This window comes from Lepisosteus oculatus, chromosome 13, assembly GCF_040954835.1.
Source record: "Lepisosteus oculatus isolate fLepOcu1 chromosome 13, fLepOcu1.hap2, whole genome shotgun sequence".
Taxonomy (NCBI): Eukaryota; Metazoa; Chordata; class Actinopteri; order Semionotiformes; family Lepisosteidae; genus Lepisosteus; species Lepisosteus oculatus.
The window spans coordinates 20,044,576-20,070,265 of NC_090708.1; the positions used below are offsets into that span (position 1 = coordinate 20,044,576).

The 25,690-nt window shown below is 38.2% G+C and overlaps 1 protein-coding gene across 3 annotated transcripts in view; it reads right to left on the reverse strand.

Moving 5' to 3' along the window:
• Positions 1-5,361: 5,361 nt before the first annotated feature.
• masp1 (MBL associated serine protease 1) overlaps positions 5,362-25,690 on the reverse strand; it is a 42,429-nt gene continuing 22,100 nt past the window's right edge. The window contains exons 7-16 of one of the 3 annotated variants that reach the window (XM_015361545.2): positions 25,366-25,484; positions 25,157-25,235; positions 21,649-21,786; positions 20,183-20,257; positions 13,165-13,299; positions 10,924-11,037; positions 9,243-9,440; positions 8,750-8,817; positions 8,390-8,489; positions 5,362-5,601 (exon numbers count right to left, since the gene is read on the reverse strand). In XM_015361545.2, the coding sequence (XP_015217031.2) occupies positions 5,408-5,601; positions 8,390-8,489; positions 8,750-8,817; positions 9,243-9,440; positions 10,924-11,037; positions 13,165-13,299; positions 20,183-20,257; positions 21,649-21,786; positions 25,157-25,235; positions 25,366-25,484 (1,220 nt within the window). In that variant the 3' untranslated portion in view covers positions 5,362-5,407. Of the gene's footprint in view, positions 5,602-8,389; positions 8,490-8,749; positions 8,818-9,242; positions 9,441-10,923; positions 11,038-13,164; positions 13,300-17,212; positions 19,079-20,182; positions 20,258-21,648; positions 21,787-23,226; positions 24,719-25,156; positions 25,236-25,365; positions 25,485-25,690 lie in introns of those variants that run through there. The other 2 variants (XM_015361544.2, XM_015361546.2) reach the window with 2 other exon arrangements.

Here is a 25,690-nt window from a genome sequence, read left to right on the forward strand (position 1 = left end):
TCTTTTTTTTGTTAAACTCCACACGGCATACCTTATATGTGTTTTAAAAAATAAATAAATACAGTGATTTAAAACATAATTAATCTGTGGAAACGAAGCCCTAGCCATTGTTTGATAGCACAAACACATGATTCCCATGGTTACCACTGTCTTGATATTGGAAATTGTGTGCGGTGTTTCGATTTTCAGTGCCGCTTGTTGTGAAAACAGACTGTGTGATGCCAAGGAAATACACAGATTACTGAGGTATTTCCAAGTGCCCTGGTAAATAAAAGGGGATGCCAATTTCTTTCAGCTTGTCTTGAATGTTTTAATGGTTCTGAAACACACAGCCGAAAAACAACAAAACATCCTGTTTTGATCTGTACATGTTAATATGTTCAGAGTCACGATAGTGTAAGACAGATCTCCTGACTTCGCCTTGGGGAATTAATCAAAGCAATGCTATACATTTTTTACAAAAATTACATATTTATTTATATTCGAATGCTTGAGAAAAGAACAACTCTAGAATTTTATCTGTAGGTCCCAAACTGTGATGCTATATTACACTTTTCTAATTACACTTCATTTTTTTATCATCAGTTTCAATCTTTTATTGAGCAAGAGTACCACAATAGTGCATGCCCATGATTAGAAAAAGAAGCAAAAGTTTGGGCTGGAGGGATGAGTCTCTCAACATATGTGATCTTTCCTATACATAAGTTGCTACTTTACGTGTGGAGATGTAATTAAAGGCAGACAACTCACAGCAGATGGAAGCAATTAATTTCTAATTGAGAACTTTGTGAAGCAAAGGTATGCAGTACAAGCAGGGGTTTACACACCCAAACACATTTTTCTGGGCTCCCAGGGTACGTAAGCCTATGTGATGAACCTCAGCAGTAACCTTTTAAATTTATTTTTTTTATAAACTGTTGCAATGTACTGTACGCATTTAATTTCATCACAGCGGAAAGTTACAGTGGGCCTCAGTGGAATATGTCCCTGCAACAGAGATAAAACCTACAACCTTACAAGGGTGTCCTAAGGTAGTCCCTTCTTTCGTGCAAGCTACCAAAGACATTTCTAGTTCAATTTGTCCCTCTTTTTTTCATTACACCTCATACTGAATTATTTTAGTAACTGGCACCAGAATGCACAATAACACTACTCTTGTCAACAACCTGTATAAAGCCAAAGTATTTATGACTTAAGGCGCAACTTAAAATAGCATGAAGAAGCAGTCATCCGCTCCTTTTGACACCAGAGCCTTCCCTATCTTATTTCTGCACAATTGGTGTTTATTTGCCTAGGTAAATTTCCATATGCAATAAGTTAGTGCACTGACTTGGTTTTTTTTCTGACAAAGGTTTCTTGTTTAGAGACATAAGGAAAAATGTCTCTCAGCTGACTGCTTTAAATTCTTTGCAACATGACGGATTTGTTCTTAAAACAGACAAAGCCAGGGAAATCTTTATTTTGTCAGGAGATACATATGGATTGCTAGACTATTTAATCTTTTTTATAGGAAATGCTCGGTTTTAGCTTCCCTCTATTGACACATTTTATTAAGAAATCTGCCACAGTTGCTAGAGAATAATGTTGCTAGAGAATTGACAAGCTTATTTACATACAGTACCACATATTAAAAATGTGTTTAGAAATAAGTTTAGCCAATCATGAAAATACCGTTTTCACTTTTTAAAAAGTTCTTACCTTAAGTGTCCATAAACTCAAGAGTTTGAAATGCAATATAAAGTTTAGATGAAAGTATATTTGATACAAATATACTTTTATCAGAAATTATAATGGTATATTATGAAAGATATAAGATATCTGAAATTCATGTTTGGAAAACAATGTATGTTTTTTTGTAATTCTATGCTCCATGTATGGAATTTTGTAGTACAATGGCTGTCCTACCAGGGAATGTACACTTTTCAGAGTTACTGTATTTCGCATTTTACAGCGTGAGAGCCTAAAGTATCTACAGCTGGCAAAACTTAGAGGAGTGGTGCAGCTCTTGGTGACAGACCATGCTTCCAGCAAGACACTGGAACTGCTATTGTTATGACTCAAGTCCCCCAGTCCTGGCAGCACTTACTCAATTGCACATAGCTTCATGGGAAATGCTGGTCACAGTAAATGAAAGTGCAAATTCAAACCAGCCACGTTTGAACTATAAGGATCATGCTGTCCTCGAAAGGAGTGACTTTGACCTCTAGTACACAGAATCCAACAATATATTCCAGTCCATCTCACAACACCCATGACCTTAGAACTCAATCGAACCTAAGGAGGCGATAAAAGCCAACACACAAATGAAGAGCAACAAAACAGAAGGAAAACATAGCTTTGACTCTCATTATACAGATCTAGAGTGACGGACTAGGACTATGACATTCTTCAAAACTCAGGACAAATCCAGAGGTGGAAATTAGAGCTGAATCTCTCTGGTGTTCATCATGGACAAAGTAATTACAAACATTGTCCTGAATTGTCTCATGCCTCTTGCTGAAGACCATCTCCCAGAATTCCAAGGTTAAGACCTTCAAGAGGCATGGCTGACATGATTATTACAGTTCATCATATTACAGGAAACATATCTGGTGCCAACGTCTCCACAAAGCTTTCTTTGACTTTGACAGATGTGTTCATCTCTAGAAGTACGCATGTTCTCCAAAATACGTCAATATCCGTTTCCTGCTTCAAGATGATATGCATGCAGTAATTCTCTCTAATGAACCTATTACACATTCCTGTGAAGTCTGGACAGGGGTAAAACAAGAGTGTGTCATCGACAAAACTCTATTTTCAGTATTTCTGAGTGTCATGGTCCAATTTGATAATAAACAAGTTCCCAGCTGGAGTGCAGCTGACTTATAAAATGGACAGCAAATTATCACTTTGATGCAAAGCTAAAACCACTGCAACTTCAGTCCTCAAAATGCAGCAGAATTTCTTGACAGAAATAGAACCAGTAGCAATACATTGCTGATATTTTCGATGAGTAAGGTGTCAGATGGACTAGCTGTGAGAGATGAGTATGGTCTAGTGGGGATAGGGAAGTTTGAAACAGATTTGAGGTAACGAAGGAATGGACAGTTTGGGGTGAGAATCCATGGAGAAGAGTGATCAAAGATGTTGAAAAAGCAAACAGAGGAAGAGATACTGGAATAGAAAATTCGAAAAGGCAGAGAACTGGCTCTGGAAGTGCTGAATTTCTAAAAGGGAGACAGCAAACTGGATTGCCTAATAGGAAAAACAAGCAGCATTTATTAAAAATAATGAGATACAGTACAGGTAGAAAGCCAAGTGAGACATCTGGGAAGGTTCATGATATACTGTACTGAGATTAAAAGCACTCAAATTTATAAAATACACTAAAAAAATATGCCTGGATGAAGGCAGATTTTGGCTCCAAGTGGAACCTCTACGAAAAATGGGATACAGTTCACAAAATGTTTCAAAGGGAACCAAGACATTCTGTGGGGCCAGGGGACTCATGAAAGATATTCCTCTGTAAAGACACTAAGCCTAAATGATGGTGAGACGGTGGTGAGAAGTTGGAGGACTTTAGGAAGCAGAAGGTGACCATTATAGAAAGTGATTTATTGCTCCAGGAGCAGGTGCCACTTCCTGTAGTTCCGCTGTGTGGTTGGTGCCCAGATTAACACAGCAGTACAGACATATTAGAGATGTTGTACATACAGCAGCTTACAGGTAAGTAAATGCGAAAGGATGAGGGCATGCACTGAAGTGCAAGAGCCGAGACACATGGCGAGAACTGTCAAAGAGCATTTTTCCTTAAAATGGGGCTTTACAATTGTTACAGCTTTAGGTGACTTAGAAGTGTCTCTTAGATTTTAGATAAAGTTTGTGACAATTGGAAGAGTGAAAGGAGAGAGGATGTTTGCTGAGGTCTGGGGGGGGCCCTTAAGCAGAAACAATTGTACAGTTTACCTTAGTATACAGTACCTCTGGAAGTTGTGGATTGATGATTGGAAAGTACAGAGCAGTACAGAGTATAGAGCAGTACAGAGACACACAATATTAGAGGAGTTGGGACTTGTAGCTTGCGCAGGCGAGAGCCCCTTCTTCTTGATCATCCAAATCAAACCTGACTGGAACTAAGTATTTGAACCTTGTTAGAGAGGGCATGCTTTTCTATGTTTTTAGGAAACTTGGGTTTCCTGGGTAAAAGATACTTCAGTTAGAAAGTTAGAAGTTTTTCCTGCTTAGGGTGCATTTTTACGGATAGGGATATAGGCTCTTTAATTTGGATTTTAACAAAGAATCCTAAAGAGAAAGAAAAACTCTTTAGTGTTCGGCAGGTTTCTCCATAGGCCATCAGGGCTTGCAGCCATCAGCGCCCCAGCAGCTATTCCAGGCTTCTTTACTGGCTCACCGACAGAGCACTGGTGGTGCCTCTCGCTCAGCTTCCACCCCTACTCAAGAGAACAGCTGTGCTTCTATAGGGAGAATCACAGCTGTCACCGTCGTCATGGCAACAACTGGCAGCAGCTGTGGGTCTCCCAGGTGAGAAATAGCTGCCGCTATGTCACATATCGCTTTTGTGGATAGTTATTTTATTAGAGCAGTGTTTTCCATGAATCAGCGTGGCGGGATATTGTGTTTATCAGAGAGACTACAGGCATCCAACTATACAGAAGGGCTCAAACATAATGGCATCCTTCCACTCAGAGCACCCCGGAGTTCAGAGAACTCTGGTTCAAAAACTGGGTTGTTAGTGGACTACAACTAGAATTGCACTAAAAGCACTGCACATCTGGTAAAGTGTGGGGTGGGTCTCAATTCAGCTAGGATTTCCTTAGTTTGCTATATAACAATGTGGATTGAGATATTAGGGGAGAGAGGTTTAAGATTCCTTCATCCAATCCTAAATTCTGCTGTTCACACTCTGCCACTTTCCATGTGGAGAGAGGGGTCAGAAAGTGTGCACTTGGAGGGACACATACAGTACGGTGTGGAGTTCACACCTGCCGCTTGCTGGCTCTCATGTGATAGCAGTGAGATGAATTTACAGATTGTACTTACAACATTGGGGGATACAATGGATTATTTGTTGAATACCTGAGATATGTGGAATGTGTTGCATTTTAGTATATTTCCAGCAAGTAATTTAGTTTTCTCCTTAATAATTACAGTACTATACATATATTTTAATGTAACAATATTTAATTTAATTCAGATAGCATTATTCTAGTTTTTTTTTTTTACCATAAGGTGCAAGACAAAAGATTTAGAAATATTATATTAATGTTATGGAAACACAGGGATATGCCTCCTTAACATTATTTTTTCCAGGTCCAAGTATTATGTTCCTTTAGCGGTCAAAATAATTAAGATAAAAACGACTGAGGTAACAAAAAATGATTTATTGTTTGTGAGGTACTGAAAAAGCTCAAATGTTCTCTACTCCTGTAATATTTCTAATCCAAGCTAGGCTTTTCAGGACACTGGAGTACACACCATATCGGTCATTTGTACCACACCCATCTCCCCAAGAAACAACTCCTACTAAAAACCAGCGATGATTGTGTGGGTTCAAAGTCACCATTGGGCCGCCCGAGTCTCCTTGACAGGCATCCTTTCCTCCTGAATTAAAAACAAAATACAATACATGACACAATGTTGGGAGATCTTATAGAACTGTGTTATAAGACAATGTTCACCCGCTTATAGATGTTTATTGCATACCATCAATGCCAGCAAGCTGAATTGCATCTTGTGATTATAGTGACTGCCTTTTTTCCTGCCAAACAATGTACATTTTTAGGGATATCCATGAGGTCATGTAGTGAGGCAAGAACTAGGTGCTCTTAAATGACTATTCTATCTATTCACAGACCTACTATTTAAAATGCAAAATGTACTTCAGACGATGAAAGACATTGAATGGAATGAAAGCAAATAAAACTGGTCTCCGTTTTCTGCCCAATTTACGTTCTTGGACAGAAAAGTGGAATGTGTATAAAAAAAGATAATGGGGAGTTTTACCCACAAAAATACAGTTCCCTCCCAAAGTACTCGGGCTGTAAAATCTCTTACTTTTCCTTTAAAGTCAAATAATTTGTATTTGTGATGATGAGATAAAATTAAAGTATACTATATATGTCATTTTTGGATAATTGTATGCATACAAAATAAATAAGCATAATAGAACATATCATACAGTAAGTACACAATCCATTTATGGATCATAAACTTCATTCTAGAAGTTCGAGATGCAGGTTAGATCCTTATCTCACACACTTCCACTCGCCAACTTACATCCAGTCTCACACCCAGATCTTCCCTTTGAGTGCCTCTCTCACACGGCCCCATACTGTACCTCCCCATCTACACCTGCCCATGGCTCCTCATGGGGGGAGATTTCTCCCCATCTGCACCCTTGTACGTTCTCCCTAGCACTCTCCTTGCAATAGTGAGAGGAGTTTGGGCAGTCTATCCTCACAGATGGACTGCCATCCTCTCAGCTCGATGCATCATGCCAAATACATTTCAACCTCTATCGCATTCATTAGGATCAAACTGAACTACTAAAAAATAAACTGTAGGGAATAAAAATCAGTATTCAGTTGCAGATCCTTTTAAGACAATAACAGAATGAAGTGTTCAGTTGAACAGCCATTTGTCTCGAAACTTACAGTCACCTGAAATGGGGGTATTGAACACAATGAAAGACATTGTTTTGAAAGACATTGACACAGGGCTAAACATGTTTGCAAAATAATACCCGGCAACAAACAGCTGAAATGCTACACTTTTGCCTCATATTAATCTTGATCTGAAATACAAATTTTGTTAAGACACAGCAAAAATGACTAAATTCACTTCAACATCCCAATGCTTACGCTTCCCACACTGTCCTGGAAAAGTAACGAGACCCTTTGTAGTTGTGACATTTTGAAGAAGCAATTAACGTGTGTTACACAGCATACACAATCAACTGCACTCATTCAAAGCAAAGAACAAATAGAAAAATGTGAATAAATAATGAACATAGAAGGAAAATTGAAATTATTGCATAAGTATTCAATCCCTTTGCTGTGGAAAATACAAATCAATTTAGGTGCACCTAAGTACCTTAACAAGCAACACAGTTGAGTGGCCTCTGTCTGTGTGCAATCATAGTGATTCACATGATAGATAACTAGAATAAATAATATATTTTAGAATAAATAATTTTAGATGACACCTCTGTAGGTTTCCTTAGTCAGGTAGTGAATTTCAAGGAAAGATTAAACTATGAAGACCAAGGAGCTTTCAGAACAACTAGAGAATAATGAGTTATTTACAGTACATATGCAGATCATAAGAAAGGGAAAAAAACTCTTTATATGTCTTTGAGCATGGGAGATTTGATCATTAAGAAGTGGAAGAAATCTGAACACTGCTATCCGATTAGGCTATTCCTCCAAACAGAGCAGCTGGGCAAGGAGGAAACTTGGGGTTTTCATCAAGGCACCAGAATGACAATGCAAACATGTAGCAAATAGATTTTTTGCCAACCAAGTCAAAATGCAAAGTGGTACATCTAATGCAAACTCAACAGAGCACATCACTCAGCCAACACCATCAATCATGGTGGGAGCATTATGGACTGTGAAGCTTGTCATGACTGATGGGAACATAGATGGAGCAAAATACTGGCAAATTATAGCGAAAAACCTGCTTCAGACCTATAAATGGGATAACAATTTACCTTTTGGCCAGACAATGATCCAAAGCATAAGGTCAAAGCTTCACTGGAGCTCCTTAAGAATAAGGAAAGGAAGGGAATGTCCTTGAGTGGCCCACTCAAAGACATGATTTGAATCCTATTAAGAATCTGTAGCCAGATTTGAATCCTGCTGTCCATACACCATCCTTAATAAACGTGAGAGACTTCAAGCATGGGCAAAAATGGCCCTAAACCAGCGTGCCTGAAGCAGGTGAAGACTTACCTGAAGACATGTCGCTGGAATTTCTGCTAACTGTGCTTCCACCACATACTGTATTGAGTTCATGGGATTGAATACTTATGCAATCAATACATTTCATTTTTTTCTTCAGATTTTACTGACGTGCATTTGAGCTTATTTTACTCTTAAAGTTTTTAAGGTTAGAAGAAAACAAAGTGTAAAATACATGCATGTAATATTTTGTAATGTCTGAACACTTCTGTAAGGCACTGTGTATACTGTATATAAAGTATATATTATATTCACTGACATGCTTCCAGAACTAAAAATATGTTTGTTATCATATTTCATTATCCAAAACTCATTATTTTGACGACCATCAGGTCAAATTTACATGCAATAGGATTCTGTAATCAGTCAACATATGGCTCATATTTATGGAAATATTCAGTAAGGTGACATAACAGCTCCCCTCCTACCTTCTTTTTCTCCAGCACAGATCATTTCATCAGTCACCTTCCGACCCAGGGGTCCATAACCACTTTCACAGATTGTATGGTCAACAATAGGGATCTCAATCTGCAAACAAAAGATAACATAATCAAGCAATTACCAGCATAGTGCTCTTAAAATACAGGTATACGCAGGAAACCGTCACAAACAGGGAAACACATCAGCATCACTATATATTCCATTAAAATCCACCAGGTGGCAGCATGTGGTAAGTAACAAAAAGAAGCAAATCTAATGATTGTAATAGTGGCTAATGGTTTAATGGCTTGTAAATGTCATACATACTTTTAAAGATAAATATTCCAGAGCATACCTAACACACTAACCTCCATAAGTGAATCTGGAAGTCTGCGCAAGAACTGCTTTCCCCATCCACTCACAATCACCATGTCCCCTAGGCAAAACAGAAGCAGAGCTTAGCACTGTACCACCACTTCATCTTTATGGACTTTCACTACATGGCTGGCTTGCTTTGCTGCTCCAGCAGTTCAACACAGCTTCTGATATGTTTCTTTCTGTGCAAGCCCAAGCACGATCAACATCTAAGCTTAAAAACAAACTTGAAATGCTTTACATGTGCAGGTTTAACAGGAACAAAGGTCTCTGTGTTTTCATTCTGCATTTGTGGTGATTGTTTTTGCATTATGCTCATGTACTATGAATGCAAACTAAATGAACTGCAAGAGCTAAAATGCCTTTGAAAGCTGAGTACTGTATGTCCCCTCTATCAGTGAAACAAACAGCACTGAGCTGGACCGTCACAAACAGGAGACAAGAGAAAGCTCAGAGCTACACTGTTGGAAGATCACTCTGTTTTACCTTCTGTCAGGGCAGAGTGCTCACTGGCATCCGGCAGACAAACTGGAATGACATAGTTATTCAGAGCAGCGGGTTTGTTGAGCTCTAATAGAGCAACATCAAATTCAAATGTAGCTGCTTGATAAGCTGGATGCAGAATAATACTCTTGGCCTCAAACAGCTGCTCAGTGTTGTCCTTTCTTCTTGTGCTGTGTTTTCCTAAAAATTAAAGAACAAGCAATTTTTGTAAAAAAAAGCATATCAAATATTACACTGCAGTAGCAGAATAAAACAGTCTGATTTTGTTTTTGTTTGTCAAATAACAAAGTATGATTTTTTTCAAGGTTTCTCAAACAAAATCTCAACAATGATACAGTAAGTACCAGTGATCATTCTGATCACAAAGGCAGTTTTAGAATTAAGTTGATGTTGTCAAACGTGATGTGACAGAGGTCTAAAACCAGCACGAGGAATCAATTTCAATGTGCTCTAAAGCAGTAAACACAAGGTTTCAGTGGATCTACAAAATGTCAAAGTGTAGAAAATAAAAGATAAAGACTAGACGTAGTGCATAATCCAAATCAAATTCAGCAGTAGTGTACATTCTTTCGTTTGGGCTATATTTATAGTAGACGTTTACTTCAATTCAGACAATTTCTGATTAAATAAAGAGTAAAGATTTCAGTAACACTATCAGAATCACTAGACAAATGTAATACAATGTTATGCAGTGAATGTAATCTTGTGAAAAAATATTTTGAGGGTTTTGCTATTAATTGCATAATACTACAATTTTTTACAATTCTCACAGTTACATAAAACTATTTCAGACTACTTATACGCTATCAAAATTAAAACAGAAAAAATGATTACATTATTTGCTCACTTAAGTGACTACATGAATTATTAGTTCAATTTAATTATTTGTGTAACTGATTTAAAATAAACACAACTATATTAGTCATATACAGTACATTATTAAATACTATTAACTATTTATTTGTCTGACACTTCTATCCAAAGCAGCTTAGTTTTGTATCTATTTACACCATTTGAGTGGACTAAGATGAGCTTTTTACTTGACTTTGCCCATGGATATGACCCCACAGACTTAAACTTATAGGACCACAGCCCTAAACAGCCCTCCACACTTCTGCCCTCAAAAGATGATACTTGAAAATTCTTGCATTCATCTCTATCCATCCCTTTTCTAACCGCTTTATTAAGTACAAGGTAACAACCTACCCAGGACCTGTCCTGGTAAGTACCAGACACAAAGTACATCCTACAAAGTAGGATCCATTCAGGATGGGACACTAGTTCCATTGCAAGGCACAGACAGACACAACCACGCCCACTCACACCAGGGCCAATTTTCCTGGAAGCCAATTAACCAAGTTTCCAGAATCAAAATACAAATAGATACAATGTTATAATTTAGCACATTTTGAAAGCTTTCACATTCTCTTCTTCACAAGGCATGTTCCAAGGGATATTTTACAAAAGAAACACCTTTGCATTTGTACTTCACAAAGAAGGAAAGATCAGATGGAAAATGGGATACGCAAACAAAGACATACTGTACTGTATGTAATGGCCTTTTAAGGGGTGCAGGGGTGAGGAACCAGTTAAATGACTTTTCTGGAAATTGTTATTTCAAAATTTTGACACTGCTTCTCAAATGATGGGATAGTTCACTAACCCAGGACAATATGGAAAGAGGTGTGGCCGACAATGTGTGAGCTGCGCAAGACTAGGTCTTCAGAGTCCAGTGGCTCATGAAGACAGTGGGCAGCAGTCACTATCCACCTGTCACCTGCAGAAAGAAATTGATGTCACTCAACACACCGCAGAATTACATACTCGGCACTATTCGTAATCCTAATAAATAACAATTAAATAATTTAATAGACTTATATTACTCAACACATGATCATTCACTTCTCATGAAATACTCCTAAAATGATTTATTTTGATGTCTTGTCAAGCCTCTTTGTCTCATTAAATATCCCAATGTATCTGATACATACAGTAGTAATTCTGGTCTTTTGCTTGCATTTTAATGGTATAATTCACTGCTATGTGCATGTGTCTATATCCTAATATAACACATATATTACAGTTCTGCAATGAAAACATGACGCCAGAAGCATACCTCATAAATATTCTGAATGGTATAGTTACAGAAAACAAAAGCGGAAACAAAGCAAACCTCATATTGCTGTCTGTTGATAAAACAGATTACAGTGAATGAAACTAACAATGTCATGTATTGGCAATAATAAACAATTTTTGAGACCATTTGATATTAGATAGATAGATAAGACTTTATTGATCCGAAGGGAAATTGAGGTGTGACAGCAGCCCAGCCCAAGACAAGCAAAATCAGACATCAGGATAGACTAAAATATGCAAAATATGCTAATAGTCACTGTAAAACAATAAAATATGTGCAAAATGCGCATAGGTATATACAGATTGAAAGTACCACAGTATAAACAGTATATTAATGCAGTGCCCAAAAAGTAAAATAGTGCAACATCCTGTCCTTAGATGAGCAGATGAAGGGATAACAGTCCTAGCCTAGGACAGTGCTATACACCCTGACAGCCACCAGGAGGAAGGATCTGCGTAAGTTCCCTTGAACACTGTAGCTGAAGCAGTCTGTTACTAAAAGTGCTACGCTGCCTACTAACAGCCCAATGTAGCAGATGAGAGGCATTGTTCATGATGGCTGTGAACTTGGTCAGCAAATTTCCCTCCGCTTCTTATGATTCTAATGTCTAACTTGAAAATTAGTATTTCACATGAAATGCATGTTACTTCCAGTACAATCCATGTGGAAATGTTTTAGATGAGTTGTACTCTGGAACTTGTTATACTTGTTGCTACAAGAAGGAGGCAGTGTGTTATTAAATGTAAAAAATGGAATGATAAACCTGTGAGACCAGTTTAAAATAGCAGATAAGTTGACGCCTGTCTTAAGGAGAAAAATCCTAGCAAACGGAACATGGGGTTTCACCGTTTCCTGGCACAGTAAGATGGTGGCCCAATGTAGAGACACAAACTTAAACGATGAACACATTTTTACTTACAACCTTCAAACTAACTGTAACAACTATCTAAATATAATTTACAAGGACAGCGAGTCCATAAACCAAGGCTTGTTGCAGTGCAAAGCTACTCTCACATTTCTCACTTCTCCCCTCAATTATGTACCAACCTCGTTGCTGACTGAAAGAAACATGACACCTTTAAATGCCGTTCACTGAACAGTCTACTTTCTTAAACTGATACACAACAATGAGAACCATTTCTCATACCAGATAATGCATCTCACAGATACGAGTTATGTTTTACTGCTACTAAAAGGCAATAAATCTACAGTACCTTCACATATAGAAAACACAGCCCTTTGCCCTCGATTTATTTCAAGACTCTTCTGTGATCAGAGTTACCTTCTCTCTTGCAGTCTCCCAAGAGTAGGCCAAACTGCGGGTACTTTGGGTCAGTAGTAAGATGACACTCCCTCACAGTGCCTTGATATTTTTCACTCAGGAGGGTTGGTGAGAGTTTAAGAGAGCAAACAGCCTCATTCGACTTCTTATATAATAACATCAATCTGCTACTAAGCCAGACAAAGCCCAGATCTGCCATAGCAAGAGACCTAGTACTGGTGGATAATTGAAGAAGATACCATAAGCCATCTCTAAGTTGACCTCGGATGTTCCTGCTGCATACTGTAGCTCCACAGACATTACAAAGCCTTAACAAGCAAACTGTGTGTATTCCAACCTCTAATTCTAGATAAATATCACTTGTTATATGACTATAAAGTGGCTAGTTCACAATCCATATTGATATAGCCATTATCAACATTCAATGATATTAGAGTACTCAGGAAGACTCTAAGATCATTGTAGTAGCCAATGTAGTGACTTACCAATTAGTGAGCCTCCACAAAAGGGCAACCCATTTCTTGATAGCATAGCAATCCATGGAGAAACACCTCTGGTTGCATAGTTTCCATTTGAGATTCTTTGTAGTTTGGTCCTGCTGAATTGGGGTGTCCCACACACTGCAATGAGAGAAATCAACTTCAGGTATCTGCAGGCAAAACAAATAACAATATTCAATTGCTCGGCGCTGGTGTGCATTGAGCGTGCTCAGCTAATAAATGTTATTGCCATCACAGCATGCCATGCACAGAGGGACAACATGACACAATATGCATTTCTCTAGCACTGATGCCAATACAAACATCACAGACTTTAACCGTTTCTTCTTCTAAGCACTCATTTTGATAATGAGCCTTTTGGTCCTTTAATGGATGAATCTGAGGTTTACTTATATTGAAACAGCTTATACTCATAGGCACAAATGTCTTATGTTTATGATAATATCAGGCAGAATAGAAAATTATATACTCAGAGAAACTGACATGGTTACTATATTACAGTTCATTTTTGTATAATTTGTAGAGCTCAGAATTGCATCTTGTTAAGGTAAAGTACTAAAAGGCAGCTTTGTTGGGCCATGCAAGTATAGGAATAACACAGGAAAATTAAAGGATGAAATTCCAAAGAAAGGCTTGGAAATCAGAGATGTGCAGTGGCTTCAAACAAACATGCAGGACACTGAAAGTCAAAATTTGATTCAGTGTGGGAGACCTCATGGCCTAATTAAAACTGAGTGAGGTTTAACAATAAGGAAGAGCCAGGATTTCTTTACTTTGGTAACAGGCTATTTGGTATGCAGGGAACACAGTACAGCTCGGCAATCCTCAGTAATGTAGCTCAGCAATCCTAAGTAAACAGGACAGAGCTTATTTTGTTAAAGTTAGAGGAGACATTTTGAAAAAGACGGGCAATCCACCAGAAAGGAAACTGTCTGTAATGTTGATTAATAAATGATAACAAAAAAGGGCACACCCACATGACTGCAATTCAAATAAGGTTTTTTAATTATCAATTGCTTAACACATCTTATGGCACATAGTTCCAAACCCTTTTACATGCAACTTTCAGATTCAAAATACAAGATAGAAAACAAAGTGCCCTATTTAGAAAGGTACAAGTTAATTTCACAACAAATTTGAAAATCTCTTGGATTACAAAATGTTGAAAGGATTTTTCACCTCAGCCCACAGATATTCAGTAGGGCTTAAGCTGGGCAACCAGAGCATGATGGTCGCATTTTCTTCTTGCAAGAAAGCCATTGCTACATGGGCAGCAGGAGGATGTGGGTGCTGTCCTGCTGGAATGGTGTTGCGTCAGGATGATCCTGCAGGAAGGACAGCAAACAAGGTCCCAGCTCTTGATGAGTGTAGCACAGTGCAGCCAGGCTGCCATCAATCACTACAAATGGAGTTCTGTAGTGACGAGACACTCCTGCCAATACCATCATGCATGGACCTCCCCGTTTACATTCGGGATAATGTGACTACTGAGCTCCAAGATGCTGGCTTGTTATTGGTGTACTGTGTTTGGCTGAATGTCTTGAAACCGCCGTCCATGAACATCCCAGACAAGTTACAGTGCACGGAATCAGTCCAGCTTCCAACACCATCACACTTGGTCTTCCCCATCAAGTGTTTGTCGTACATGAATATGTCTGTCCTACCTTCACCTTCATTCATCACCATCACACCAAAGGTTTATTGTAGAGAGGTGCGACCCTCACTGACAGCACCACAAGCCAGCAAGAGCCTGGGAGGCCACAGTCACAGTGGCTCACAGAGCCCTGGTCCACTAATCCCATTTTACCCTCCGTAGCACTCTTTTGTCATAGCTGGATAGTGACTTTCTTGAGGCTTGAACATGCAATCATAGAGCTTTCAGATGAGCATCTTTTCCAGTTGTGCTACTCAGGAGACCCACACAAGAGTCATTTTGAAGACATTGAGTTTTAGTCAACCATTCTCTCTAGAATTCTGAACAGCGATTGCAGCGGTCTGTGTCAAGTGCGTCCATGACCAAAAAGGCATTGAATTCTTGTATTTTTCAGAAGTCTCTGTGCATAATCTTGAGCCGCTATAATATGACCTGTTATAGGGCTGAAGTGTTTCTCCATCAGATATTACAGGTGTATAACCGTTTCTCGTGTTGAGACACTGGCATTGTGGTGTAGATCCAGGACCATTAAACCAATCCAGCTCAGTGAAGTTTTAAATTGCATAGTGGTACGGATCATACAGAGTTGATGGTATTGCCAAGAATGTACTGGTCCATGACTGTAATGTAGTAAACATTTCTTGGTGAAAGATTTTCATGTCTGTTGGCACGTCTTCTGCAGCTGCTTCTTGCATATTATTCTCTACTGTCCACTGTCTTCAGATCTAAAAAACTTGTGCATATCGATGGAAATCCAATTTGAAATGCAAAGTTAGTAATTTTATAAATTAAGATTATATTACATACCAAAATAATGCCTAAACTGATGAAACCTAGTATCTGGACTTGAGTACACAGACAGTTATGGAACTGAATATTATGAAATATACAAATGTTATCATATTTAATATAAAAATTAAATGTTTAAATGTGGTTTCTTCTCTTTGAGTGAGCTTTAAGAATGAAGATCTTAATGATGGCTTTGTTTATCTTCAGCAGGTATAGCAAGCTTTTACATAACTCATACTGTAATTTAATAATAGTCATAGTTATTTCATTTAGAAATTTAGTTGAAGACTAGAGATCAGAGAATTTGTTTTGATAGTGCAATACAATATAATTATGCATAGTCCCAATAATCTTTTGTACCCAATAAATTCAAAATGAGTAAAATGATGCACTCAACTTGGCCATAGCAGAATGGGCATTTCGGTGTCCAAATAAGAAAACGTTACTTTTGGCAGCAATAATAATAATAAACAGAGAGAAATATCATCAAAGATTGCCATCTGATCTGCGGCCTACGTGGCAAAACCACAACACAAAACGGGAAGAACTACAAATATGATGAGAAAATCATGATGTGACTCACACAAAGGAGTTCAATATTGGGCCAGATTCTAAGACATTAAAAATACTTTCTTCATATAAAATAAACCCATATAAAATAGCATTAAAAAAACAGCTATTTGGGTACTTCAGACAATGGTTTTTCATGTCATTACGGAAAACAAATTAGTAATACAGTATTTGTTAAGTCCAGACACTATCATAATTATCTGTATCTTCCCTCCAACACAGATAAAAAGTCTTCTTTTTAACTTTGTTTCACATGGAAAGTCATATGAGAAGTAACTAGCATTAATAATCATGATCTGGAACCATTTTCATACAGCAAGGCAACACTTTGAGTGCCATATCATATCTCAACGTATTCTATATTTTTACAGCAGAAATCTAGCCAGACTTTGAATCCATGACCGTCACTTCTGGAGCCCAAACTACTACTCAATTCTGCTGCTTTCTTAAACTGTTCAACAGGCAAGAGTCAAACAAATATTCAGGACTGTATGAAACCAACCAGTTAGCAACCTTAATTGCTCTACTTATGAACTTTGGCAACAGTGCAGTATATAAAGTAACAGCTATTTGATAGACTCTTGCCAATCCATAACACTGATCATTACTACATTTCCCCTGATCAGACAATGGGAATGGCTGATCTGTGTTACTGATCTATTAAAAAGGGCACCACTACATTATACAGAAGACAATATTTGGAACACATAGCTAACTCCAAAAATAACATGACCAACAGAATTTAGAACATATTATAGCAAATGTATTATTTTTCATGAAAACTGGTCTATGCCATACACCACTATGCATTGTAATTAAGTAGAAAAGTTAACCGCAACAATAACCTAACAGTTTAAGCCTTAAATTCTTTACACTTAAAAGCAAATTTAAAAAATACTTGCTATGTATAATACATAAATACTTATGTAAAAATATTGAAAAGCTTCTAGATCTTAAGCCGTTTAATTAAAACTAAAAAAGATATACTGTAGATAGCACATCCACATAGACAAAATACAATTGAGATAAATTGTTAATTTTATTAAGTTATGAAATAGTTAACTCGCAACTACAAGTCACAACTACTTCTGTCAGGGAAGTGCACTATAATTCCATTTATAGTAGAAAACATCAAATACAAAAAGATAAATACAAGCCTTAAGCTTTCTACTATTTTCTATTCTATGAAAAAATATAATAATTATAATTAATAATTGCTTACACTTATGTAACTGGAGATATTACAGAAGTATAACATTAAGTCATTTCTAAACACTTTTTTCCAACAAAAAATTGAAAAAGCAAAGTTAAACACATATAGTGTGTTAACACAATACTGATCCTGATATAAAATACCAAATTTGAAGATGTGCATTTCTAGGCACACAAAACCAAGACAACTGACTTGTAGCTTGGAAGCAAATGTAATAATCTAATAAACTCCTGAACTGCCAATCAAAACACACACAAAAATCCTGAGCAGAATTTCTGTTTCCTCCTGATATTCGTCTATTACAGAATCTGTGCTTTATCATTTATGGAACATTGCGACAAGAAAAAAAAATACTAGATGGTGGAACTAGACAGAAAAACGAGTAACATTTAGAAAAAACAGACTTAGATTCTGTTTCAGCCTAGCTAAGGCTATGGTAGAAGCTACTACAGTACTTCAGCAGCCTGCCTTAAGTTCCCACATCTACATCATCAATTTAGCTTATAAATAACAATTTGCTTTTTAAAAGAAATACACAAAAAAGTTGGAAGATAACTTTACTAAAATGTCTTACGGCCAAAGTAGAACGCATACCGACTGAGATCTCGACGTCCTTTAAGGCAGCAGAAAAGAGCTCTGCAATGAAATTGGAGTGTTTTTCTGTTCATCTGGAGCAATTTTGGGAGAAAATCAGGCACGTGGTATGGTATGAGACCGAATTCCTCCAATAATGTTTTGCCCAGAGCACCGACGCGTAAAGTATGATTGTGCTTAAAGCGAAAAAATGTTGGACTGTCTGTCTTCCTACCATCTCATTCTGGTATCAAGCTGATTTTCGAGCCACTCTCCGTAATTAGACACCTTGGTATAAACTCCATAGACGCGCCGGCTGCCACATTCCTCAGGGCCTCCCCAGGAGACTAACCCTTGGACAACCCATCTCTTGGTGTCGGTGTCCTCCATCACGAAGGCTCCTCCGCTATCTCCCAGGCACGTATCCTTCCCACCCTCGTAGTAGCCTGCGCAGAACATGTTCTTGGTGATGTTATATTTCCCAGACCTGGATGCGTAGCTCGATTTGCACTCCGTTTCCGGGACCACTGGAAGTTTGACATACTGCAGAACGTTGGACACCATCCCCACGTCAGAGCTCACTGTGTTGTCCATGGACACATTGGGCTTGGAGATGCCCCATCCTGCCACTAGGCCCAGGGTGTTGGGATGGGGGCTCGAGGAATCCTGATTCGCAGGCGGGAGACAGATTGGCATCACTAAAGGATTCATGGTCACCTTCTCTTTGAGTTTGACCAGGGCGATGTCGTTGTTGTAGTTCTGGGGGTCGAAGTCCTCATGGAGGACGATTTTCTCCACACTGCGGTTCACGGCGTCCATCTTGTTGCGGATGTCATGGAGGCCAAGATAGACGACCACGTGGTCCTCGGACACGGGGGTCACGGTGCTGTCCCGACGCTGGGATCGCAGGACGTGCGCGGCCGTCAGGACCCAGTACTCTGAGAGGAGAGCGCCGCTGCCAAACCACTTGTCCTCGGGCACCCGTGACATGTCTTCCACCATGATGAGAGCTTGCCAGGGGAAGAAGCCAGGATCCGCACTTCGCCCGCCAACAATCCTCTTCATCAAGCTGGGTAACGGCTGCAATGGCTCTCCGCACACTGAAAAAAATACGTTGAAAAAATTTCAGGTAAAAAGAGAGCCCTAAAAAACAGGCGAATGTTTGTCTTCTGACATTATATTGGTAGATTATGCCATGTGAGGATTTCTACATTGTATGGAGGTAAATGATTCCCCTGGCAATTAAAGGTTCTGGTTTGTTTTGGCATCAAACCGTTAGAAACGGTCTTCTATTGTATGTATATTTCAAATTGAAATGATTTATGATGTGAGTTTCACAGAAAAGCAGTGCACTTTTTAGACAAATCACCAACATATTCCCAGATTTTAAAGGATTTAAAGGATTTAAGATCACACAATCTTCCCCTATTACCCGTTACAATGTGGCTTAATCTACCAGCAATGATGAGATGAGTGCTTAGGAATATCCCTCATTTCATCATTGCAATAAAAAATAGAAATACCTTCTAAGAAGTTCAAAAATGTTCCTCTTTCTTCTTTTAACATTTAGTCTATTACCCCTTTTGTGCAATCTTGAGAGGTATTTTAGCCTTTAGGTTTCATGCCTTCACTGTCTTCCAATTGCTGTTGAAAGGAACTTAAGAGCTTGTTAAGAAAGGGGGCACTGTAGAATCATTAAATAGGAAAGTTTGCCTTATGCTCTTTACAACACTGGAATAACTTTATGCTTTATGCTGCTGTGACTTTAAATGGGACAAAAGAAATTAATTGCATTAGTACTGTATATAAGTGCTGCTGAATGAATGTAGCTTTACTGTTTAGAATCAAGGTTTCAGCTGCAGCAATTTTACAACAAACTAAATGAAATGATCAAGTGAAGATAAAGATGTACCATAAATACATGTGAGACTATAATCAGGAATGTACTGGAACCAGGACACAGCCCTGAGGAAGCAGAGAGGAATATGAGGGAATTCTGCACCTCATAGCTGCGAGTCTCCATTTCAGTTGCAATTTTGATTTTTTCAAAAATCACACTTGCATTTGAGAATTAACTATTTAAATTTCTTTTGACATACCACACAAAAATAAAAATTCCATTAAATAAGCAGTTTAGCAAATAATAGCAGGTATGTTGCTTGTTTCTGAAATGCTAAGTGACATTAGTTAAACCACAATCTTACCTGGCATGCAGGAAGGCAGTTTAGTGTCTACTTCCTTATTTATCCATGCTCCTTTCTCCCCACATGTATATGTACCTGAAAGTAAAAAAAGTGTATTAGATGTATAAAACATATTCAATGGAAGGAATATCTGATTCTGAATTGACTGATTATACTGTCCTTTGCTACAGTATGTGTACAATAGTAAATGTACTGGGATCTTTCATGATCATCAGAGATTTGCCCTTTTTTTACTCACTTTCCATTGGTTTCCACCTCTAACAAACACGCTCCTGCGCATAACAGGGATCTTGGCCGCTCAGGCTGAGGCAGGTCTTCTTTAGCTCAGCCAGCAAAACCCCTGTTGAGCTACGCCACAGACCTGGGTTCGCGCTCATGCGGTGGAGGAACAAACTGGGGCGGGGGGCGGCGAGGGCACAAGCCTGAGAACCTGAATCCGTTACGTTGGTGTCAGAGTGGGATGGGATTGCCCTTCGCCGAGGACGGTGAATTTAACGGGGGAGAGTGTAACGAAGGAAGGTCAGCTTTAGCTTAGCCAGCCAGACCCCTGTTGACCATTTTCTAGCTGCTTAATGCGGGAAGCAAAAGCCAATCCCAGCTAGCAATGGGCACAAGGTGGGACACACCCTGGAGGCCAGTCCATTGTAGGCCAGACTGATGCAAACACAGACACACACACACTCACTACAGGGCCACTTTTCCCCAAAAGCCAATTAACCTACCAGTGTGTTTTGGGACTCTGGGAGGAAACCGGAGCACCCGGAGGAAACCCACACAGAAACCACTACAGGTCTGAAAGTGATCCTGGGGCCACAGCACTGTGAGCCAGCAACGCTAACCACTGTGCCACAGTCCATATCCTACATTATGTGTCTTTTTCAGTTTACAGCGCTTTAACTGCCAAACTATACCATAAGAACACCATAGTAAAGTTGGGATTTAACCAATATTCTATAATTGGAGAAAAGGTGAGATAGTATTTGTCTGTACTTGACTCACCATTTTCTCTTTTCTCTTCTAATTGTGACCTTAGAAATAATAACACAAATACTTTTCAGTGTATTAAAACAAGTCATCAATCCATTTTCAACCCAGAGCCTATCCTGGCAAGCAACTGAAGGATACACCTTCGACGGACCACTGGTCCATCACAGAGCACACAGACACAAACACAAACACACACTCACATCAGGGCTAATTTTCCCAGAAGCTAATTAACCTCCCCGCATGTCTTTGGACCGAGGGTGGAAACTAGAGCACCATGAGGAAATACATGAGAATACAGGGAGAACATCTAAAGTCTGCACAGATACAGTAGCACCCCAGGACCAGATTTGAACCCAGGGCCCCAGCACTGTAAAGCAGCAATGTTAACTACTGTGCCACCGTGTCACCCTAACACAAATCATAGTTTATACAATTCAGGAAATTTTACTTTTTACTCTTATTCACAGAAAGAATCTTACCATTGATTTTGGGGTACATCTGATAGCGTGGCTCTTTACAGGAATACTGAATGGTGGAGCCATAGGTGGTAAGGTTTTTGCTGCTGTCATAGATCACATATCCATATTCAATTTCTACTGGAGCCTTGCAATCCACAACTGAAATGTGATAAGAAACAATATCAGAGAAAGAGTCCGTTTCAAAATATATGTCCTCTCCCACATTCCCATACGTGGGCACAAATCTTATGTACTTCATTAAAGGTTAAGTGACTGGCTGAAGAATGAAACTCAGAAATCAAATAAGCTACAAATGAACAGTCAGAATGAAAAGGTTATGCAGGGTTAACATTACTATTGTTAAAAACCAGATTTAATTAAATGCAAAAATATGATGAGATTGCTTGAAAAAAACATTAAAGAATGGCACCAAGAGGAATCTAATCATACAACAATCACAGCCAGACTCCTGAATTTTGCATTTTGCAAAGATTTTCGTAGAGCAGCTATTTATGATCTCAGAACATGCTGCTCAGAACACGGGTGATTTGATTTAGGAACAATACATTTTTCTGATTGCTTCCAAAGTGCTCTTTGTACCTTGGAGTCACCTTGGACACTGTAGGATTAATGCAAGTGTTGTTCTGGGGTGTGTAATCCGTGCTGGTCTATCTCTTCAATAATAATGTCTTGATCCCTATAAATCCAAAATTGGCTTTCAGAGCCTGAACAACAACCTCTAGAATCAGAATTGGCTTTCCCCTGGTGAATCAGGTATCACTGAACATATTTAGTACATCATTGCAAAACAAGGCTTTATGCTTTTCAAAGGCTAGCCAAAACCAAGACTGAATGCAAGCCGACCGTTCCCTAAATACTAACTTGTCTTCTGTAAGGGGTGGGCATTATTTACAGAGTACAGGTAATGGGACTCTATTGTCTTATCCAGGCAAGGGTTACGTTGCTTTTTTTTGCCGAGTAGATACAGTATATAAATCATACAGTCAAACCCACTAAATATCATTTTAAAAGAACTGTGCAAGTATTGGCAACATTAAAAAAATTGACTTTATTGCAGTAACATTGCGGAATTCAATTTTCCTGTATGTGACAGATATGAACGAACGCAAGACAACAACTGATGTGACATCAGGAGTTTAATTGATGTTTTTATTCTGTCTGAGACATTTCAGTTTGATATTTGATTACAAAAAGCTGAGGTTTACATTAACGGGAGTGATCTAAAGAGGGATACTAGGTATCTCTATATCAACATCCTGAAAAATTATTTTTGAATAATTTAAGCCTCGAACACATCAAACACAGCCTTCTCTTCTTTTTTCTTTCACAATATACTGTACATATTCAGTCTTAAGTTGTGTTTTTTTAAGAGCAGGAAGCTGTTATGGATTATGGGAACGTGATGATGAATTATCTTTAATTTTTAGGTACACAATGAGCAGAATTAGAAGTCTATTTTTTATGTCTCTGCATTCCATGTTTAAAAGAATGATATTTGATTAATATCCACATTCCCACAATATACTTCTCTATATTAAATATATTCATTAATCATATATATATATATGATATATGATATATGATATATGATAATATCCTTGGACAGTGACTGAATATTTCTAATGCCATATGTTGTTTATGAAAATAGAAGTTAAGTGAAAGAAGATAAATCAACAACAGACAATGCCAGCGGGGTGAAGTGACAGTGAGTGACTCAATCAGAACAGGGTTATGCATACCTGTCCCTCCCAGTGTACACACCACGCTGGGTAAGACAGAAGATTTACACTTCACCTTCCTCTCCGTGGCATGCATGCTACTGACGAATCACTAAAAACTTCAAGTGCTGCAGCTACGCAACATCTGTCAGCTTATTAACAGCATCACTGATTTGATGAAATCATTAATGTGGACTTCTAGAGGGCATTTCAAAATTCTGGCATTTCAGGAGTTAGATTTGACACACCCCTTTAATGATCAAATAGTAATCTTAAGATTTAGAAGGGAAAAATAAAATCCAAGATTACAGTATAGAAGAAAAGCACGAGGTGGAGAAAAGCAAATACTAATTCCAGTTCACATCCTGCAGAAAACACAGACCAAACCTGAGAAAGGTCTGCAGGTGAGAGGGGGCAATTTAGCCTGTTGTACTCATTTAATACATTTCACTCGGTTTAGTAGTTGTGTGAATCTATAATTTTGTCCAGCTGATTTTTAAAGCAGCCCAGAGTTTGGTCCTCAAAATCCTGGCTGAGAAGGCAGTTCCAGACACCCAGTAGTTTTTGAGTGAAGACCAATACTGCAGTTACAAACATATGCATGTCTGACACACAGTTATACTGCATGGGGATCTAGTTATTTTATTTGTTTTCAAGTCTGAATCTGAATTCATTGAATTCACAATAGATTTTCATATTACTTAGGGCAGGTCATTACTTAACATGGGGTGTGACATGCCCTTTCTGGGGGTGTGAGACATGCCAGGTTTGTTTAGAAGGTATATCATTGAAAATATAAATTAACCACAGGCACATACTGTAAGTACAGCTTCTTTGTTTCACCTAATTTTAAGGTAAACGTAAAAAGAGTGTATTTTTTTCATGTATTTTTAAATTTACTGTGAAATTCAAATAAATGATATAATGATATACTGTATCTCAGATTTAAAGAACTGGCCTACTTCAACTAGTGTTGAAAAGAACATGTTATGAGAACCAAAGGGGTGCAGGCTGCAATAAAGGTTAAGACCCACTGACTGAGGGGGAACACTATAGGCCAGAGCTCAGAATAAATAAACTAAGCTAGAAACAAACAACTACATTCTGTCATCTAAAAAAATAATTTAGAACCCATCAAATGAAAGCAGTCAAGAAGACTTCATAAGATTTAATTGGATTCCTCTTTTATGTAGTCAAGATTAAGAGCTCCCATACTTGCTTAGCTGATTAGTTCTCAAAGCAAACCTATAAATTCTATTACTTCATTCTCATTCCTTTCCCCTGTCTAGACCAGTAATTGTTTTGTTAAGATGCATTGAGTAGTGATCTTCGACTCTTCTTTAATTCCTTTTCTGGAAGGCAGCAAAGAGAGGGGGAGAGGGGAGAAAGACAACATAAACTGAAAGATTATAATCTGCAACTGCAACAAAGTGGAGATTAATCATACAGTAAATCCAAAGGGAATGTGCATCAGAGTCAATTGCATTCATTTTATAAATACATCCACTGTAAGTGATACAGTACATAAAATATGTTAAATACAGTACATTAATACTGTGGACTGAAAGTTTTTTTTTAATTTGAATAATGCAGAATTTGCTTTGGTATTTCTTTGCTGTTTTTTCAGTGTGCGTCTGGATGAATTCGATATTTACTTCAATTGTTGTATACTGTCAGAAGCACTATTACTTAAAAATGTGACACTTTGTTTTCTGCCTTGAAAACATGTAACATTCCAAAAAAGGGGAAAAAAACATATATCTCTGAGAAAACATCCATTAACATCTTACTTTTGCAAGAGGGAACACTGCTACTCCAGGAACCATCTTTTAGACACTCCATTTGATAGTGCTCAATTTCTATATCATCCTGAAAAAAAAGATGTAGTACTTCAAAACCACACTTAAACAGGTTTTTGAGTTGCTCTTGTACATAGTTAAGAGAGAATGCTATAATTTGTTCTGCGGAATGTCTTAGCTACTTTTACTGAATTTCTTACCTTTAGCACATTATATCCAGTATCACATGTAACCAGGATCTGATCTTTAAAGGAATACTGGACAAGAACTGGTTCAATCTTCCCATTAGCTGGGGGCTGTGGGTTAGGACACGAATTCCCTTTTGAAAGAAACAGAAGACGCATGTAAATAATCAATTTTCTTGTAACATGCAGTTTGCATTTTCCTTGTTTAAGAGAAAATAATTGGTAATCAGGTTTTTTGTTGAAGTGACTTGCAGGACTGTGACACTAAAGTATTGAGGACAACAACCTTATATTCAGCCTATCAGAAATGGCATGTGCTAATGAAGGTTTTCCTTTATTT